Source organism: Gastrolobium bilobum, unplaced genomic scaffold (genome assembly GCF_033153095.1).
Source record: "Gastrolobium bilobum isolate Gb01-03AN ecotype WA unplaced genomic scaffold, APGP_CSIRO_Gbil_v1 utg913, whole genome shotgun sequence".
Classification (NCBI taxonomy): Eukaryota; Viridiplantae; Streptophyta; class Magnoliopsida; order Fabales; family Fabaceae; genus Gastrolobium; species Gastrolobium bilobum.
Genome location: NW_026900059.1, coordinates 413,069 through 433,827, shown reverse-complemented (window position 1 = coordinate 433,827; position 20,759 = coordinate 413,069). Strand labels below are relative to the sequence as shown.

The 20,759-nt window shown below is 34.7% G+C and overlaps 1 protein-coding gene across 1 annotated transcript; it reads right to left on the bottom strand.

Moving 5' to 3' along the window:
- Positions 1 to 267: 267 nt before the first annotated feature.
- On the bottom strand, positions 268 to 17,355 carry LOC133295112 (uncharacterized). The gene is made up of 13 exons (XM_061493909.1): positions 16,948 to 17,355; positions 16,564 to 16,680; positions 15,797 to 15,861; positions 15,270 to 15,375; positions 9,393 to 9,464; positions 6,718 to 6,777; positions 6,021 to 6,150; positions 5,753 to 5,943; positions 5,463 to 5,647; positions 4,967 to 5,094; positions 4,052 to 4,338; positions 2,291 to 2,534; positions 268 to 1,213 (listed from the first exon to the last, which is right to left on the bottom strand). The coding sequence occupies exons 1-13, from the start codon at positions 17,212 to 17,214 to the stop codon at positions 459 to 461; spliced, it is 2,607 nt and encodes an 868-aa protein (XP_061349893.1). The 5' UTR covers positions 17,215 to 17,355; the 3' UTR covers positions 268 to 458.
- Positions 17,356 to 20,759: the final 3,404 nt, after the last annotated feature.

Genomic DNA, 20,759 nt, shown 5'->3' with positions numbered 1-20,759 from the left:
CACTACATATCAAGTTAATAAATCTATAAATACTTTAATAAGAAATTAAATGAAAGAAACGAAAATAATTTAATCAAAAATAAACTAAACAAGTCAAAACTCAAACCTCAAATCTAAACTTTTAAGTATCTCCACGACTTGAACCATGTGATATAATTTTCCTAAGATTGAGACTTTCTGGCCGGAACTTCAAAGGGTTCTTCTGCCAAACTTGATGCAATGATTTTGTCACATTGCTATTCAATTGCCAAATACATGGCTAGCCAGATTTGTTCAGCAGGACAAGACAACAGAATGGACATTGTAACTATAGATAATTTTGGTTATTTAAAAAGTTACATGCTGCATTACCTAAAGGAAAAAAAAATAGAAAAATAGAATGACATTGAACAAAAATAAATCTTATGCTTCTTTGGATAAAATGAAATTGCAAAATCATTTTATCCAAAATCTTTACCTTAATCAGAATCTGTATCAGAACCAGTATCAGAATCAGAATCAGTATCAGGGTTTCCATCCACAATTTCCGGAAAATAATCATCCAATGAATTGTCACTATCAGATTGAAGTGCAAAATCCTGAATCATAATAGAGTCTGATGGTCTTTGCAATAATAAGCTATTACTCTGGGAAGCTAATTCAAAGTCTTTATTAACTGAGCTTCCTCCTTGGTCTGATACCACATGACTGGCTTCATTATGAGGCATAGTGCTGTTTGGAACAATCCTCTCAGACACTATTTCAGTAGCTACAGAACTTGGAGCTTCAGCCACAGGGATGCTTGTGGTGCAAGTATTGAGAATGGTTTCATCCTGAGATTGCACCACAGATTCTGCAGGTTGATCTGACTTGAAAATGGTTTCATCCTCAACTGTTCTCATTTCAATATCTGCACAGGTGGCAGTCTCAGAAACCATCTCACCCCTCTCTTGGATTTTGGTGACAGAAGACAGGTCAAAAGAAACCACTTTGGGGTCATTACCTCCTCTACAAACTTCAGAAGGCTCTTTGGTGTGTTTTCTATGTTTAGCCAATGGCAAATCGGCTTCATAGCCATTTTCAAGCCATTTAGCACTCTCATCTAAGTCAGAAGATTTGTTATTTTTAGAGAAATCATCTGCTAATGGATGTGTCCTAGGATGTATAAGCACGTCCAAGGTTAACATAGCATAGGCGCAGAAATCAGCTAGTTTTGTTCCAGTTTGTTGCTTTCCTGCAGACATAGATTTCATGTTTGTAAAGCAAACAGGAGAAAAATTAAAATAATGTTTCATGAAATGGTAGGTATGAAGAAGGTTTAAGTTGTTATCTGACAGTCATATCAGGAATGTAAAATGCTATTTTTAATTTGATAATTCTATATTCAATATAAAACTGAAGTTAACTGGTAAGTGGAAATTAATATTGAGAGGAATTTATATTAAAAAACACATAAATATTATTAGAATACCTTAGCTATCAAGTACAAAACCTTCCTTGTTACTATATCCTTTCAAATTTAGATATCAGTAAAAATCTAATGATATGTTGGTCAAAATGTGGACAATGTTTCAAGTTGCACAATTTAATTTGTATGCAGTGTAATCATCCCAAACTTCTCATTATGGAACACTATTTAAACCACATAATCAGATCTGATCCCATTCCCGCTCTTATAGATCAGTCCAGTTTAATAGACTTTGGTACCCAAACCCAATGTTTTCAAAACCGGACCAATCATTAAGGTCATGGTGAGACTAACTCCCAAAAGACAGTTGGAACCATACTTCATGATGCCAAGTGTTTTTTGTCTACCTTGTATATGTGAAAAACAAGAAGCAAAATTTGGTCACTAAATCCAGTGCTGAGGTTGAATCTCGAGCTATTGCAATAGCCACAAGTGAACATACATGGATAAAGCAATTACTTCATGAGTTAAAGTTTGGAAATGTTTGTCATATGAATTTATATTGTGATAATCAAGCAGCTTTACATACCGCCTCAAATTCAGGCTTTCATGAAAAGACCAAGAATAAAAAATTATTTCTAAGGAAATCATTATTGAGTTTGTTCATCCTAGTGATCAGCTTGTAGATATCCTTACAAAGTCTCTTTGGGATCCTCCTATCCGCTTTTTCTATAACAAGTTCGGTGCACATATTCGAAAACTACCAATACTCACAATAAGAACCATAATTAAAATATCTTATTTAGAGACACAAAACCCAATATTTTACCACAGCTAAAGTACCAAAAGGGATATCAATCTCAATAAGAACAAAAGAAGTTCCATATTGACAAATAGAAGTACCTCTACGGAAAAGTTCAAGACCCTGGGCTAAATATGGGGGCAGCTCCCAAGCATATGAAAGAAAAGATACCAAAAGAGCTCGCAATGCAGCAAGCTGCAAATCTGTGGCAGTTGCAGCAGGTTCCTTTTGCTGAAACACACTTATTTCTTCACTAGCTGGTCCTTCTTTGAAAGAATCCATTGCTATGACTATCAAAAGACTATGAACTTCTGATCTCCACTGTTCAGATCCTAAAGCACCAGCCTGAGAAAAAAAATAAAAATTTCATGCAATCCCCTTAAAATTAAGAAAATTGAGATCTCCATCATCAAGGGCCAGTTTGGTGTCACCTTAAAATTGAGAAGAAAATTTCATCCCCAAACTTTTCAGGTCAATATTACCAAACTGACTCCACAGGTAAAAATCAAAAGGACTGCTGTAAGCACTACAATATTTTACCCCATACAAAACAGAACACATTTTCCTCATTTTCGATTTTTGTATGTAATTTTGTTTAGCCCACGTGTAAACTAGATAAATGTGGCCTTAAAATTGCATAACAGTGGCATATTGTGAATCATACCAGTTTACATAAGTTTAAGAATATTAAATACTTGAAATAACGTCTAGGGAAAGAGTTAAAAATTTAGCTTATCTTTGGGGTTCTGCTTATGGTTGCTCCAAGCTTGGATATGCAGATTATATAGGGCAGGGTCACTGCATTCTTAGTCATTTTTCCTGCTGTCTTATGCATATAGTTTCATGTTTGGACTTTGGAGGATATCTTGTCCTTCTCCGACTTATAGTTCCATTATTTTCTCTCCAATAAAATTTCTTTCTTTTAGATTAAAAAAAAAAGGGAAAAGATCTGATTGTTTGGACCAAAAAAAAACTAAAAATGTATCATGTTATAGAAATAATGTTCCAAAACCGTGGCACACCAAGATAGCAGTGACTCAATATATCCTCCCACAGAGACAATATGATGAATTGATGATAGTGTTAATTTATTATATGGTTGTGAGAAAGGTGACACTTGCATTTTCCAACATGTATTGTTAGAATAATAGGATTACCATTGTCTTAGGATTCTTATTATGTTTGGAGTTATTGTGCTGGGCTTGTACAAGTTATATTACCATGTATTTTACCTAAAATATCAGTACAAATAAGATTAACAGACCGGTGTTTGCATCACAATTATTCAATCTCATTACTTAAATAAACTTTTAATTTAGAGAGTAAACTATGTATGATGAAATTGGTTGTATTTAATTACGGTTGGAATTATAGGAATTTAGGCATAGAGGGAGGAAAACAAATACTCAGAATAATAAAATTATATTAATATTGTTGTGAAGGATGTGTTAGGATGCAATACAAGCTACAAAAACAATAAATCCCTATTTATAGTAATATTATATTCCAAATCCTAGTTAAATAAGGAAATGAATCATGAAATAGAAAGAAATAAGGAAACTATTCCAAAGAGATCATATAAGATTCTCTAGATTGTTCGAAGATACCATCTATAGATTATGAGATATTTTTCATATATTCTAACAATTGCAATGGTTCTATCCGAGATATATATAATCCTAATTGATTCTACAATATATACATGATATCACCTAAGATAATCAAACAAATATATTCTCTTTTTCCTTTTCCATCCAATCCCAATAATAACACCACAAAATTTAAACAAGAATAGCCATTGATGTTTAGGGAAAGTTTGATTAAGGAACACCACTAGTTATTTCACACACAAAAATACATACCACAGTATCAAGAGCCTCTAACGCCTCAAGTGCAGCTATCCTTAGAGAAATTGGAGTCAATGGGTGGTTCTTTGGAACTTCTTCTACCAAACCACCACCTTTGTCATGCTCCTGAAGAGAACCAGTTTTACCGCTATGCTTCCTTTTTCTCTGACATGGCTGCAGCAGTGCTCCAGTAGAGGCATTTGAATTTGAACCATTCAATGTGCCAATATTCTTAGTCTCAATGGCTCTCAAATCAGCAAATGCATTAAGGATAATTTCCTGTGCAATGCTTAAAGCCATTCCTGTTCAAGATGATTTATAAGTAAAAGTCATTATGTGTGCTCAAATTAAATATAGCTTCATCAAACAGCTAGGAAGGGGAAACAAAGGAATTTGGGGCACCAAAAAGGGAAGCTGAAAAAGGAAAGAACCATCCATGCAGTCTATGAATAAAGTTGTTGAAACACTATATGGAAAAAAAATCAGTAAAAATAAACAGTATTACATGAAATCAGAGGTATGTTGATGAAAGCAGGGAGGATACATGGAACTAAAATTAAATACACTTAGCCTTATGCATTTCTCTTTTCTCCCTTTTCCTTTCCCTCTCCCTTTCTCTTCCTGTATTTTTTTATCACTTTTTGATAGAAAATAAACTGGAAAATTGCAAAAAGGAATTCTAGGTAAAAACATTTCCACTTACAGAGAAATTAACTGCTCAACTAGTTAATGTTCAAAGTGGTTAAAGAGTAATGTGGGGGAAAGTACAATTAGGGGAGAGTAAAATATATCCTCCAAAATTTAAAAAACAAAGCATCAAAGAATACGAAAAGAATAATAAAAAGAATAACTTCCCAGCCCCAAAATTCTTTCAACAAGATAATACCAACTGTAAGTTGAAAGACAACTTAATCGAGAAATTTCATGTACCAGCACCCATGGATATGAGCAGAGTCCTTGTGACTGAATAGACCTTAATCCTTAATTCTGGCAGCGCGCATGTCTTGAAGTACTTTTTGATGATACGTACAATAGAGGCAGCATGTGGTAATAGTTTACTGCAATACAAATATGGGCAATAAGTAGAATTCAGCATTCTTACAAGAAATAAATACATAAAAGATATATCAGAGAAAAGAACATGGAAGTCATGCATGGAAACAGGGATAGGAACACCATAACAGTGCAAGGTAAGTGCTTAGATGATAGAAGACACATTATAACAGCAATAATTCTTGGAACCTTGACATTACAACAGCAATCAGTTATAACGAAATTAAAATAATAGACCAAAAACACAATTTTATAATGTCAAGGTTTCAAGAATTTTATATTTAATTTACAAATCCCCCTTTCAACATTTCCTTTTTCCATTTAGCTTATTTTTCTTTTAAAGGGGGAAGGTAAGGATATCATGCAGTCATACCTGCCCGTGGCCTTTATGATAGCACTAAGCAATTCCAGGCTACTCAAGTGCAAAACAGGAAGTTCTGAACAAATGTTCTCTTGCTGCTTGGAAGTAAAAAATGGCAGTGCCATTGGTGGCAAAGAGCCATTTACCATCAGAATTCTCTCAATAAGGGCCAATAACAGGCGAACAGGCACATTTACCTAACAATTAAAATCACATTGCTTTACAACATTATTCTCCCAAATTAAAAAGGATACACAGAGCTGACAAGTATAGGAATATAAATTGGATAAACTAAACAGTACCTTAACAGTATATGAATTTGTAAGCATCGCACAACAGCTAAACAAAAGTGTAGACACATTAGACATTAGTGACTGCACAGACCTCTTTGTTGTATTGCTATTAGCTGCTTCTGCCAATATATACCCTCCTAAAGGTGGTGGAGATTTTCCTGGCAGAACCAACAATCTCCTAACCTCCTTACGCGTGGTTTCTGTAACACATGGAAAAAGATGGTAACTTATTGCTTTTAACAGTGGCTTTTATGAAACAGATAATACCAACATCTACCTTCTTCTAGACCTTGAAAGGCCAAATTTAATTGATCATTTATTAAAACCAAAATTTTCTGCATCATCACAGACCAGCTTTCTTCATCTCCTCTTGATTTTGGAAGTAATGCAAGGCAATTAGCAAGTTTCTGGATGTCCAAGACCAAGCAGATGACAGAAAACATCAGAATAAAACTACATGTATACTTATTTTTATTTATCAAGAGAAAATTTGCATATAAAAGTGAGAATACAATGTGAAGGATGAGGCATTCTTCTAAACTAGAAAAAGAAATAGAAGAAAAAAAATTCATCAATGCTATCTTTTGGAAGTTTAGTTCAAAATGAAATGGAGTGGTTTAATAAAAGAATCAAATGAAAGGGATGCAGGCAAAATGGAATGGAGTCGCTTTTCTTTGTCCGGAAGTTGTACAAAAAATTATGGAGGGAATGAAATGGGTAGAATTATAAATATACAATTACAATATAATCCCCATCTAATAAAATGTGTAAAACAAAATAAAATAGTAAAATAGTAAAACAATTTTTTAAGCAAAAAGTGGTTGCTGACAAGCATGCGGAGAGGGAATGCATCCTGCTCGGTCTCTCTCCCCTTGCTCGCCTAATTTCATTTTCAAACAAAGAATCCATCCCCATCCATCTTATACCAACAATCCATAGAAGATAGGCTCTTTGAAATTTGATAAACATATTACCTTCAACATATCAAGACTGCATCCTCCAGACAAAAGTTTTAAAGCAATAGCAGATTCAACCTGCATAAATCCAAAACAATCAAATTGTGAATACAGCAGCAAGGAAACTCCAATGCTTTTATGTACATTTCCCTTATAAAAGCAACAAGCAAAACAAGTAACAATCACAAGGAAACATGCCATGCCTATTGTTTTTTAATCATGCAGGTCAAAGAGACACACCCAAGGGTCTTGGACTAGAATAAGAAAATCAGTATTCGGGTGCGTATGCAGGTGCAAACTGCAAAAGCATCAATATCTCAAAATTATGCAAATCTAGCCACACATGCACATCCCTTGTGTCTTATGATTCTTTTTTAGACTGCATATATGTATTAACTAATTAGGAAGGTAAAACCTGATTAGAATTCTATAATAAATAAACACAATTATATCATAAGTATCAACTACTGATTTAGATTTTCTTGAATGACAAGGAAAAAATATACAAAAACAATGAAAATATTAACTTTCTAGATGGTTAAAATTATTTTAGCTGAATTTTTATGTTTATTTCATTGTATTATTACTACTTATAAAATTACAGAGTATATAGGTCAAATTTAGTAATGGACGAATTTCAAAATTTTCCATTGTGGATTAAGAATGATCACTCTCCAGCAATGTTATTAAACTCGGACCGGTCATTGACACGGTCGGGGTCTTGGGTCAATGGGTCACTGATTCAACTAGGGAGCCACTGATTGAACCGGTTGAAATGTATTTGTATAATATTATATAAAGCATCATAACCAACAAATAGAGTTGGTCTAGCGGTAAGCCACTTGTCCTAGGTTCGATCCCCAGCATTGGCAATTGGAAAATATAGAAAAGATGTAATCCACATTGGGTATGTGAGGTATAGAAGTGAGCAAAAGACTATTCTGCCCTCCCAATGCACAGCCATACTCAGACAGAACAAAAAATATTACACATAAACTAACAAATGTCTTAGACTATATCAGAATTCTACTAAACTTAAATCACATTAACTCAAAAAAAAAAAAAAAAAAAAAAAAAAAAAAAAAAAAAACTGAACTTGAAAATTTTACCTAAAAGGTAGTTTATCAGTAGAATGGATCCTATCCTCTCGTGTTAAATTTGCACATAAACTTGTCATGTGAAAATTTTGTGTATATTTCTCACTTCAAAGATATTAAATAGATGTGGTCTGTCAAAATTGTAAATATCTACCAAGAGAGAGATCAACGCAAAATTTAGATGATAAGGTTATGAGAAATTTTAACCATAGTTATTAATACCAAGTTATAGTGGCGCTATAGCAGGGAAGTAGCGCATGTGGCCCCACTACACGATTTATATTGCAGAGCGTTTTTCAGTTGCGGCTGTTTTGGCCGCTGTCGCGATCACTATCACAGAAAAAATGCAGCCGCTATCTAGTTACATGGGTAAAACCCCTTCTTTACCTCCCTATTTTCTGAGTTGTCAAACCAATTATTATGGGTATTTTCATGATTTGCCATTGTTTTACATCAGAAACATAACCGCGATTTTCCAGCCACTGACCCACTGCACAAACATCTCTATTTCTCCCTTTCATACTTTGGTTTGGTCTCAGTTCACATCAAGCATCAGAGCTTGTATGTCTCTGTTCTTTTTTTCTGTGTTGTATTCTTCCATCACATTCTTTTTTTTCCCACTTCTCTAGATTACAGAGTTTTAATTAATTATTACAAATTGAATTTGGTTTTAGAATTTTTTTTTAGCATTTATATGTGTATTAATTATTTTTTGTTTTAAGTCTTAGGGATAGACGTCATTCCGCTATAACGTTTCTGAGGTTGGCCGCTCTACACCATCATCCTAAGAAGCACGGACACGTCAATTTGGAAGAAAAATGCATGTCAGACACTGACACATTCCGACATGCGGTCAATGTTTTTCGACATACGGTCAATGCTCCGACACGTTTTCCGACATACAGTCAACACTCTGACACATTTTTTTAGATCAAATTTTATTTTATTTTATCTTTTTAACTAAACATAAAAAATTAATTTATAAATCAAATATTTTCTGTTATGGAATTTGACATTAAAAATTAACAAGGCATGAAAAATTATTTTTGCTTTATATTTATGTTATGGAATTTGAATATTTAATTGGATATATGACTTATTATGGACTGCTATATGTATTAAATGTAAACTATATTATATATATTAAAAATATTACTTAATATCAAAATGTGTCCTAACGTGTCGAAATTTTAGAATTAATGTGTCGGCGTGTCGTGTCGTGTCCTGTATCACGTGTCGGTGTAGCCATAATCCGAGATTGATAACTATAATTTTAACATAAGAGAATCCATTCTCACTTATCAATACAAATAAAATAGTTGAATACGGAATTTGAATCAAAGTGCATCGATTCATTTTCTATTTTATTGAATTCCTAATCCTTGAATTCCTAAATTTTTTGGCTAATCTTTTATTTCCTTCCTTGTTCAAAAAATGAGAAGCTGATATCAAAATTACCATTTAACATTTAAGTTCTTGTTCTGAAAAATAGGTATTAAAGGAAGTAGTGGACTTTATTTGAGAAACAAAGTTCTAATTATGTATACAGGAATTAAGCATGTAAAAAAAGTTGTGACAAGGGAAAGAGAAGCTTACACTGTCATAATGACGATGAATAGAAAATGGGAAGGAAGTTATTAAAGTGCATAACACATGAACTCCAGCTTCCTGCATTCACCACAATTCGAATAATGAACAAAACAAAACTGGTACTCAAATAAAGCAGATAGTTTCTATCCAAAGAAAAATGACTATATGAGGACTGACAAAGAAAAGTAGGATCAACTGTCAATAGCATGCAAAGAATATGAAATATCTTATAGTCAAAGATTTGTATTCATTCAGATGAGACTAATCCACTTGGTGACATAGGGCGCGGAGTTTTTGCCACAAAACCCAAGTTGTTTCGCCTAGGAATCGAACCACAGACCTTTTAGACCTAAAAATCTGCTCCTTCTCTGAGAAGGAAACAAGCTAGTTGTGGGGGTCTGTTAAGGGATCATAATGGAACTTTTAGAGGTGGTTTTAGCCTCGATATTGGTTTCTGCAATCCCTTAGATGCAAAGTTGTGGAGTATTTTAAAGGGGATGGAATTGGCTTGGGGAACGGGGATAAAGAAACTGGAGATTGAATGTGACTCTATTAATGCCATGGCATTAGTGCAAATGGGTCAGGAGGATCCTAGGGAATCCAGGGTAGTGTTGCAGATTCGAAAATGGCTTGCTATGGATTGGGAGATTTGTTGCATTCATGTTTGCAGGGAAAATAATGCTTGTGCCCATTGGTTAGCGAAAAATTATGACAGGAACAATAGCATGGTTCAAATCTATTCCACCCCTCCTCCACGTCTGTTGGCTTTGCTGTTGAAGGATGCAAGGAGTGTATCCTCTGGTACTGTTGGTGTAATGTAAATTTTGTTTTGTGGGCCTTGAACCCTCCATATTACAAAAAAAAAAAAAAAAAAATCCGCTCCTTGGACATAGCCCGCTTACCAGTTGTGCCACCCCTTAAGGTTAACTTGTTTATCTTTCACATGTGCAAAGTTTAGCACAACAGTTTCATCTCTTAGCTTACACCTATGCCCTGGGTATGAGAGAGACTAAAAGAAATGATGCTTTGGCTCAATTATTTCACTTTCAGCAATGAAGAATACTTCCCCAAAGAAAACTGTTTCATAGATACAAGAGTTTATTGAATCTGAAATATATTGTATATTCAAGTGTGTAAGTCTGTACAAGGAGGCTCTCTATTTATAGAGACTAAAAGACCTAATGGGATGACCTAATGGGCCAAGCCCACAATCTAGACTATTCTAGACTATTCTAATAATAATAAATTAATATTATTTCTAACACTCCCCCTCAAGCTGGTGCGTATATATCAAAAGCTCCCAGCTTGTTACAAATATGATCTATTCAGGGACCTCTAAGAGCTTTAGTGAATACATCCGCAAGTTGATCATTGGAATTGACAAATGTTGTCTCGATCTCCTTTGACTGGATCTTTTCTCTAACAAAATGACAGTCAATTTCTATATGCTTGGTCCTCTCATGAAAGACTGGGTTAGAGGATATATGCAAAGCGGCTTGGTTGTCACAAATGAGCTTCATAGGCCTTTGTTCACAGAGATGGAGTTCCTTCAGCAATTGACTCAGCCAGATGAGCTCACAGGTTGCATTTGCCATTGCCCGATATTCTGCCTCTGCACTGGATCTGGCGACCACAGTTTGCTTCTTACTCTTCCAAGAGATCAAATTTCCTCCGAAGAGAACACAATACCCTGAGGTGGATCGTCTATCTGAAGGAGAACCTGCCCAGTCAGCATCTGAATAACTAGAGATCTCTGAACTCCCTTTATTGGTATATAATAAACCTCTTCCTGGCGCCTTTTTAATATATCGAAGAATTCTAATAACTGCATCCCAATGGGAGTCACAGGGAGAATCAAGAAATTGAATTGCAACACTCACTGCGAAGGAGATATCTGGCCTTGTCACAGTAAGATAATTTAATTTTCCAACTAGTCGGCGGTAGCGACTAGGATCTGGCAGTGGCTCCCCCTATCCTGGTAATAACTTAACATTGGGGTCCATAGGTGTATCAATGGGTTTACAGCCTAACATGCCAGTCTCATCTAGGATATCCAGTGCATATTTCCTCTGACAGATGGAAATGCCCCACCTAGACTGTGCAACTTCGATCCCCAAGAAATATCGAAGTCTGCCAAGATCTTTGGTCTGAAATTGATTGAATAAATGCTCTTTCAACTAATCAATCCCGGTCTGATCACTGCCTGTAATGATAATGTCATCAACATAGACCAGGAGATAAACGCACTGGCCAGAAGAGCTATGCCGGTAAAAGACAGAATGATCGGCTTTGCTTCTGATTAATCCAAAGGATTCAACAACTGAACTAAAGCGGCTAAACCAGGCCCGAGGAGATTGCTTCAGGCCATATAAAGATTTCCGAAGTTTACATATCATTCCAGAACTCTCCCCCTGAGCAACAAAACCTGGTGGTTGCTCCATATAAACTTCCTCCTGCAAGTCACCATGTAGAAAAGCATTCTTAATATCAAGTTGGAGAAGGGGCCAGTGATGAATGGCGGCAAGGGCAAGAAACAGGCGAACAGAAGCCATCTTAGCAACAGGAGAAAAGGTATCCCCATAATCAAGACCAAAGATCTGTGTGTATCCCTTGGCCACTAAGCGAGCTTTAAGGCGATCAACAGTGCCATCAGGACCAACTTTAACTGTGAACACCCATCGACAACCAACAACAGACTTCCCGGGAGGAGCACGAACAAGATCCCAAGTGCCATTGGAGTGAAGTGCCTGCATTTCATCAAGCATCGCCTGGTGCCACCCTGGATGAGATAGTGCTTCACCTGTGGTTTTAGGGATGGAAACAGAAGAGAGACTAGAAACAAAAGTAAAATGTTGTGAAGAAAGTCTGTCATAACTCAAGAAAGAATAAAAGGGATCAGGATTTCGAGTGGATCGAATACCTTTCCGAAGGGCAATGGGAGGAGTCTCTGATGGAGGATCCGGAGGAGAAGAGCCGACGGGAAAGGGCGATGAGTCATCAAGAGGCAAAGTCGGAGGAGGTGCAGGCTGACGACGCTGGTATGTGAGGAGAGGACGATCTGCAGGTATGGAGGTAATTGGTTGCTCCTCTGGAATAGGGTCACCTGCAGCTGGTAAAGACAAGTCAAGAAAAGGAACAGGAAGGACTTGATCAACTTGGGACACTGGAGACGGAGTAGAGTGAAAAGGCTGCTGATCAAGGAAAGTGACATCAGCAGAAACGATATAACGCTTGAGATAAGGAGAATAGCAACGATACCCTTTTTGAAAACGTGTATAGCCAAGGAAAATACATTTGAAGGCCTTGGATGTCAACTTGTCTTTACCTGGAGTAAGATCATTAACAAAACAAGTACAGCCAAAAATATGTAAAGGCAGAGGATAAGAAGGTGCTCCGGAAAACAAAATACTGTGGGGAACATCATTATTTAGCACAGAAGAGGGCATGCGGTTGATAAGGAAACATGAGGTGATAATAGCATCTGCCCAAAAACGGAGTGGGACGTTCATATGAATGAGAAGGGTACGTGCAGTTTCAACTAGATGTCTATTTTTACGTTCAGCGACTCCATTTTGTTGTGGAGTGTGGGGACAGGTAGTCTGGTGTATCGTCCCTTGTGTATCCAGAAATTTAGAAAATTCAAGAGACACATACTCTTTTGCATTATCACTGCGCAAGATTTGAATAGAAGCACCAAATTGAGTTTTTATTTCTGCACAAAACTTTTGATAAATTGAAAATAACTCAGAACGATTTTTCATTAAATAAACCCAAGTGCAACGGGAGAAATCATCAATAAAGGTGACAAAATACTGAAAACCCAAAATAGACGTTGTTCGACTCGGACCCAAAATATCAGAATGAACAATAGAAAAAGGAGTATCAGCTCTTTTATTGACTCTATTAGCAAAGGAGGAGCGAGTGTGTTTTCCTTACTGACAAGAATGACAGTTTAAAGACTTAAGATTGGATAAAAAGGGAACCATATGCTGAAGCTTGGAGAGGTTTGGATGACCCAGACGGCTGTGAATTAGCTCAGGAGACTCTGTGAGAGAACAGGCTACTGGAGAAGGTGGTGGAGAAGGTGGTGCAATTAGATAGTAGAGACCTCGTGACTCAACGCCTGCTCCAATCGTCTTCCCCGTACCCGAATCCTGCATAGAAAAGGATTGTTTAGAGAAGGTAATAGTACATGAAAGAGAATGAATCAACTGGCTAACAGAGATTAAATTAAAAGGAATGCCAGGTATATAATAAACAGAACTCAAAGTTAAAAGGGGAGTTGGGTTGGCTTCCCCAATTCCACGAGCAGAAGCCTTAGTGCCATCAGCAAGAGTGACAGGGGGTAGGTTATTAGAATAAGAAAGTGAAGTGAAGAGATCTTTATTACCACAAAGATGATGAGTAGCACCTGAGTCTATTATCCAGGGTCCAAGAGATGATTGATAAAAACAAGCAACATGATTACCAGTGTCTTGAGTAGGATGCTGAGAAGAAACCTTCTTGAGAAGTGCCTCATAGTCGGCACTTGAAAGAGTTACTAATCCAGTTGAAGGTGACGTAACATCAGTTTGAGCAAATTTGGCAGACGGTGGCTTCAAATGAGGGTACTTCCTATAGCAGCGTTCTTCAAAATGCCCAAGATTCTGGCAATAATTGCAACGAGGCCTCTGTCTGCGACCGCGTCCACTGTTCCAATTGGAATCACTGGCCCGAGAAAAGAATGGAGATGGGGTAGTACCGGAGATGATGCCAGTCATGTTTTTGGACGCATTATTTGAGCCCTCCATCACAAAATAAAAGGAGATGACCAGAAAATAGCAAAGAACTACAAGAAAGCAAGAAATCGCGCAAAAACGTTGCACAAAAGTGTCCAAACAGCGGGTTTTTCACTGATATCTTTCAAACGGATGGGACCCACAACGAACGGAGACCAGATCTGGAAAGAGGGTGAGGAGGCGAGCAAGATGGTGGTGGTCCGGCCTGGAACGGTGGCCGGACGGTGGCTCACGCGCCGGAACAGTGGTTCGGCCGCCGGAGACTTCCACCGGCGCGTGGCGGCGCGTGGATGCTCCGATCAACACGCGGCTTGGACAGACAGGGTCGCCTCCCTGAGCCGCTCCTGATCGCGTGGTGGTTGGTTGGAAAAGTCGCCGGAAAAGCAGTCTGACGGCGGTGAACACTGGCGGACGGTGGTTTTGTGGCGGTTTCCGGCGATGAACGGAGGCTGACGATCTTTTTCCTGATGATACGAGGTTGAGGACAAGAAATTTGTGACTAAATAAGGGTTAGGTGTGAAAGAATGGTTGCCGGTATGATGCACGGCAGTAAAAAGAAAGGAAAAGATATATATGCGGAAGCAGAGCCCTCAGATCGAGAGCTCTGATACCATATTGAATCTGAAATATATTGTATATTCAAGTGTGTAAGTCTGTACAAGGAGGCTCTCTATTTATAGAGACTAAAAGACCTAATGGGATGACCTAATGGGCCAAGCCCACAATCTAGACTATTCTAATAATAATAAATTAATATTATTTCTAACAGAGTTTATGTATTCTTTCTGCTTAGATTATTTATGCATTATGTGATGAACCAAATGATTCCATCTATCAGGCATAAATTGTATATATATAACGCTTTAGATATACTGATATTAAAATACAATTCTAATCACAACTAACAAACCAACTTCAAAACAAGAAATTCACCCTCAACTATTAATATAGGAATCTAGAATTTTTTTCTTTTTGTTTTAGACCTAAAATTATATGTAAACAAACCAAAAAATATATAGCTCCATCCACTCCATGGTGAAAGCTTTTTCATTTTCTATGTTGAATAGAAGCTAAAAATTCAGTAATTTCCATATTAAGGACTTACCCATATTGCCTCCGAGTTGTCATCGTGTAACATCTTCAAAACAGGCTGAACAACTTTCACAGCACAGGAAGACCCATCTTTCTTGAACTTGGGAAATCTACTTAACCTAGTTTACGAATGAGAGTTAATACAGGTTAGCTGCCAGCTATCTTAATCAAGACAGAGCATACCAGAAACATGACTCACACAATGGCCGAGATGTTGTACTAATTTTATTCATAAAACCAACAAGCGACAGAGAATATTCCACAAAATAAATATTGGATTTACTTAAACATTAGGCTTAAGTAGATTTGTTTCGAAGGAGACCCTATGACCTATATACAATTCATAAATGTAGATCATTTCATTCAGGGAATAACACGAGGCAACCGCACATGAGCTTGCAGACAAGCAGAAAGAGAAAGAGAGAGATTTCTAGCGAGGGATTCAATTAAGTAAGCACCAAACATGAGTTTTCTACATTGCATATCAATAATTGTACCAGTCAATAGGAATTTGTTTTAGTAGGAAAAGAAATATCTAACCTTGCAAATAGATCAGATATTGAAGCACAAGAAGCTACCCTTACTAAACGAGAATCTGCTGGTGACTGTTTTAAATAAAGATCATGGAAAACGTCACAATTGTGTAAAACATAAGTAAAAAATTTATTTCAGAAATTTAAATATTGATCTTCAAAGATGAATGGGAACAAGGGATATCCATGTTTGAGTGCACATGTACCCAAAAAGGTTTCAAATGGGGAGTCCAACAACATAAATACAACACATACAATATCCATGAGATTAAGAAAGATAAAAACACTGCGTCAGATAAATAATGTCTAACATTATTCAATAACATAGCATGTAGAAAAAATATGGTCCTTCTCCAATACAGGAAAGGAGACTTAATGAACTCTAGAATGGCTTACAGAAAGAATAAGAACATTTAGAAATTCCAAAATGCATAAGCCAAAGATAGAAAGCTGCATTAAGAACAACTGGGGCTGTTTTAAAACTGTGTAGATATGTAGTATCATTAAGTTTGAAATAGTGTCACTTATATTAAGTTCAATTTAGAGTACCAACTTTGGCTTGTGTGTTAAAAGTGTGCAGGATAGCACACGAAATATAACAGCTAGAAAGCATCAAATTTAGAGCACCAAGGTGATATTACTCAGTTCTAATTTCATCTACTGCCCAAAACAACAATGAATCTCCAATGAACAGCATTTGATATTTCCAAAAGGGAAAGTTCAAGAAAGCTTGCAAGAGAAATATCTGCATTTCATGCAAAAACATCTTGATACCTGTAGAAAAGACAGCAACTTCTGGAACCATGAGGAGTAACATTCTAAGAAACGATCAGAGCTGCACTCTTCACAAGTAACCCCCAGCAAAGAGATTCCTGCCCAACATTTATCTGGCTAGAAAAAGTAAAATGCAACCATGTCAATTAAATTAACTCGTAAACTAAAAAAAAATAAAAAAAATAAATAAATAAATCTTCAATCTACGAGTGTAATCTAATATGTATCAAGAAGCAGCAACAACTATGAAAAAACTGTCTTGTGACAAAAGAATAAGGCTAAAACTGGTTTTCACACATAAGGAAAAATAATAATTAAATGCATTAAAAAATTGAATTTTGTTGAATACCCAGAAAAGTACAAGTTCAAAGCAATGAAATTTACCATATTGCTAGAAAGGAGGATCAAAATATGGTCGACCCATGATTTAACTGCGGATTTCCAGGCTTCAATTTGCTTGGGGTTCATGGATTCTTTAACAGACTCAGAGAGAAGAGTGTGTGTTTTGATCAAAGAGACAACCCTGGAAATCTCTGAGGGATTGGAAAAGGGGTGCTTCTCGTCAGGGAGGTGGTCTCTGACAAGGGTTCGAAGCAACCGAGGTTTCAATGCAACATCGTACATGTTGCCGAAGTGATCAAAGGCAGACATTGGAACACCCCAAAAACTCAAAGCTTTCAATGAAAAAAAATCACTTGTAGAGAGAGAGATAGAGAAAGAAGAAGAAGAAGAAGAGGGGAATGTGTGCAGCGGCGGGACAGGGTTTAAGGTTCTGTTTGTGCCGCCGTTGGTTTAGGCTTTTACGAGGGATGTGTTTGATTGATACACAACACTGATCATATAAATAGAGTAACAGAAAAATAAAAACTCTTTATCCAAAAAAAAAAGAAAATTTTAAATTTAAATTAAAGAAAATAATAATATTTTGTTTTGTGAAAAAAAAAATATTACTATTATTGTTGGGAAAAAGAGTAAATTCTTTCTTTTTTTAGGTTGGTTGTTTAGGCAAAAGCCCATAACAACATAGATTACACAAATCTAATACTTATCCTTATTTTATTTATTTATTTTGATATAATGGTAGAAATTAAAAACATAACTTAATATAAGTTATTAAAATCCCTCATCACTATACTAATTCTAGTAGCTTAATACTTATCCTTATTTCAAATAACTGCTATGTGTTTTACTTTAAAATTATCTATCTTTTGTTTTTGTTATTATTTATCTTCTTTTAATTTTAGTATTTTTCATTTGGATTGGCCTAAACACCGTTCAGAATTAGATAAATTGTATATTTTATCTTATGAATAATAAAGGTTGCATAGAATAAAAAACAACTTGTTTACATATTTCTGTGAAGATAAAACTTGAAATCCTTTTAAAAAAAATTGGATCATATAACGTGACCGAATGGGTTTTTTTTTGGAATGGAGATTTTCATATATTATTTAAGATGATCATATTATGTACAAGGATCTTAATTATTAATAGATAAATCAGTAGTAATGAGAGATGAGAGAGGATAAATATTAAAATAAAAAGCGAAAAATTTACTATTGATTTGTCTATAAATGATTAAAATCCTCTCCTTTGATCATATTATGTCATATAGCACATGATAGAATCTATTTCTATTTTTTCATATTCTTATTTATAAACTAAAATTCATAAAAAGGTAGATGAAAAAATCACAAAGACAATAAATGATAAACAAAAATTAAAAGGATAACTAATTTTTGAATAAACTACAAAAAAAAATTATTTTAAACTTGAGGAAAGTTATATCATCTACCGACTTAATCTTTATATCTTTATTACCATTTTTATAATCAATGACTTCTAAGCATATTAGATATAACATCTTCTATAACTACTAATATTAAGAATATTATATTACGTCTTAATATTAGTAACAAGAAAAATAAAAGAATATAAATTTTTAAACATCATTTATATAACAAATAATGTTAAGTTACTTGTACATAGTACCAAGTCAGGTACAAATATTTTACATTTAAAAGATTCTACATCAATTTAATGCATACATTACATCTTAACTACTTGAAGTCATAAATTTGTACAGTACTTAAGTCTCATTTAGTCTAGTCTATACATATAACTTTCTACACTATCTAAATAATATACATTTGCTACTACTTAGTTTCCACTACAACATAAAATTTAAGCACAGGCTAAACATCACATTTCTCTGGAAAGGTTAGCATAAACAAACACAGGTGAGAAAATTTTTAATAATATTGAGATTTTTTAATTATAACCATCCAAGCTGTACTAACAAAAATTATCATTCTCTCAAGTATGTTTATAATAAAAAAATAATAACAATAATAAGCATGAGACAAATTGTGTAATATTTAACTATAACAATTAAAGTTCAAATTTTATGGATCTCTACATATGAAAGGCTCTGATTGATTGAGCTAAAGCTAATTAAGGTGTTTCTTATAATATTATCGTCTGAATCCAAACATTTGTGTGTCAGTTCACAGCAGTATCATATAATTAAAATTTACGCATTCTATTACAATTCAGTTGATGCCAAAGAAATTATTATTCTACTGTAAAAATGAATTAAAATTTTAATTTAAATAAAATATTAAAATAAAACTAGAGGTAGAAATAAAGTCAAATAAAAGAAGAATTTTAAGAAAAAATTTTGACAGAATAACAACATTATCATAGTTTTCTAAAACATCAAAGAAATCAACTTTAAAATAAAAGAAGAGAACGAGTTGCTCTTCTCAGTATTACCTTCCTTTTCTCTTTCTCTTTATTTTTCACTGTTAGTAATTTCTCTTTCTCTCTTACTATTTTATTTTCTTTCTCTCGGGTTCTTTCCTTTTCTTTCTCCTTGTTTTCCTCTTTTCTTTCTTTTCCTCTTTTCTTTCTCTTCTTTTATTAGATGATCATACATATATATATATACATGGAGGAGTCTTTTGACTCTAGAGTAATACTTACAATTCTTACTCCTTATCTCAATTCTTACTCCATCTAACGGTTATCTATACTAATTAATTAATTATTAATTTCAAATAAATAATAACAGTTAGATGAACGGAAATCAAAGGTTGAGATGAAGAGTAAGAGTTGTAAGTCTTGCTCTAGAGTCAAAAGATCTATTCCTATATATATATATATAGGGATAGGATCAACTTACACCGGTGTAAAAATAATAAATCTTACACCAAATCTTAACCGTTGATTTCCATACATCTAACGGTTAAGATTTATTAGGTCGCACTTATTAATTAATTTTTAGTTCCCAATAAATTTCAACCGTTGGATGCACGGAAATCAACGGTTAAGATTTGGTGTAATATTTATTATTCTTACACTGGTATAAGTTGATCATATATATATATATAAAAGTAGATTGCAGACTAAAAAAAATCTAATCATTAGAAATGGTTAAACTTTAACAAAATCAAATAAAATTTTCCAACTAAATAATTATTACTTTTTATAAAAAAAATCTAACTGACTAATCGTCATCTAGATAAAAAAAATTTAAGCATTATTGTGGTGCCTACACGTGTATCTGCCTTATTATTAATATATATATATATATAATTTTAATATTTTTTTATTTTTTTATTTTTTGTTTTTATTTATAGCGTTGTTCTTCTAAGCGAGCGTCAAATTTTATACATGTTCTTCTTAAATGGCGTTTTTTGCGCCAACGTAAAGCACTATGATGCTTTTTGCGCCATTATAAGGCATTGTGGCACCTTGTTGTTGTACCTTTTTTTGTAATATTACATTAGATCCATTTGAAGAGATAAAAAAAGAGATAGACAAAAAGTAGAAAGTCATTGATTTAGATATCATCCAATGGTAAAAACGTGACAATAAAGATAAGTAGATTAAATTGATAGACAACATAAGATAACCCTTTTCACTTTATCCAAAAACAAATCAGACTATTTGTGTTACAAAGAAAAATAAGTTTTTTTTTATTTGCAAAGAAAAATAAGCTTATGCATCAATTAGGCAAAAAAATTAAAATAATGTTTTTTAATTAAATAATTACGTATTTATTGTAGTTTTGGGAAAAATTACGGATCTATTGCACACTGTGACGCCTCTTTTGGGTGTCACATGAGGCGTCTCACCCTAAGGGGAAGACGCCCAAATGGAGCGTCTCTCATAAGGTGTTGACACGTGTCACT

What these genes read in the sequence shown, in the direction of transcription:
- LOC133295112 (XM_061493909.1), bottom strand. Translation starts at nt 17,214, where the DNA reads ATGTCTGCCTTTGATCACTTCGGCAACATGTACGATGTTGCATTGAAA. An exon ending in GCAGTCTTGATATGTTGAAG is followed by an intron (nt 6,151 to 6,717) that starts GTAATATGTTTA and finishes TTGGACATCCAG; the next exon opens with AAACTTGCTAATTGCCTTGC. An exon ending in GCTCATATCCATGGGTGCTG is followed by an intron (nt 4,339 to 4,966) that starts GTACATGAAATT and finishes CATCTTGAACAG; the next exon opens with GAATGGCTTTAAGCATTGCA.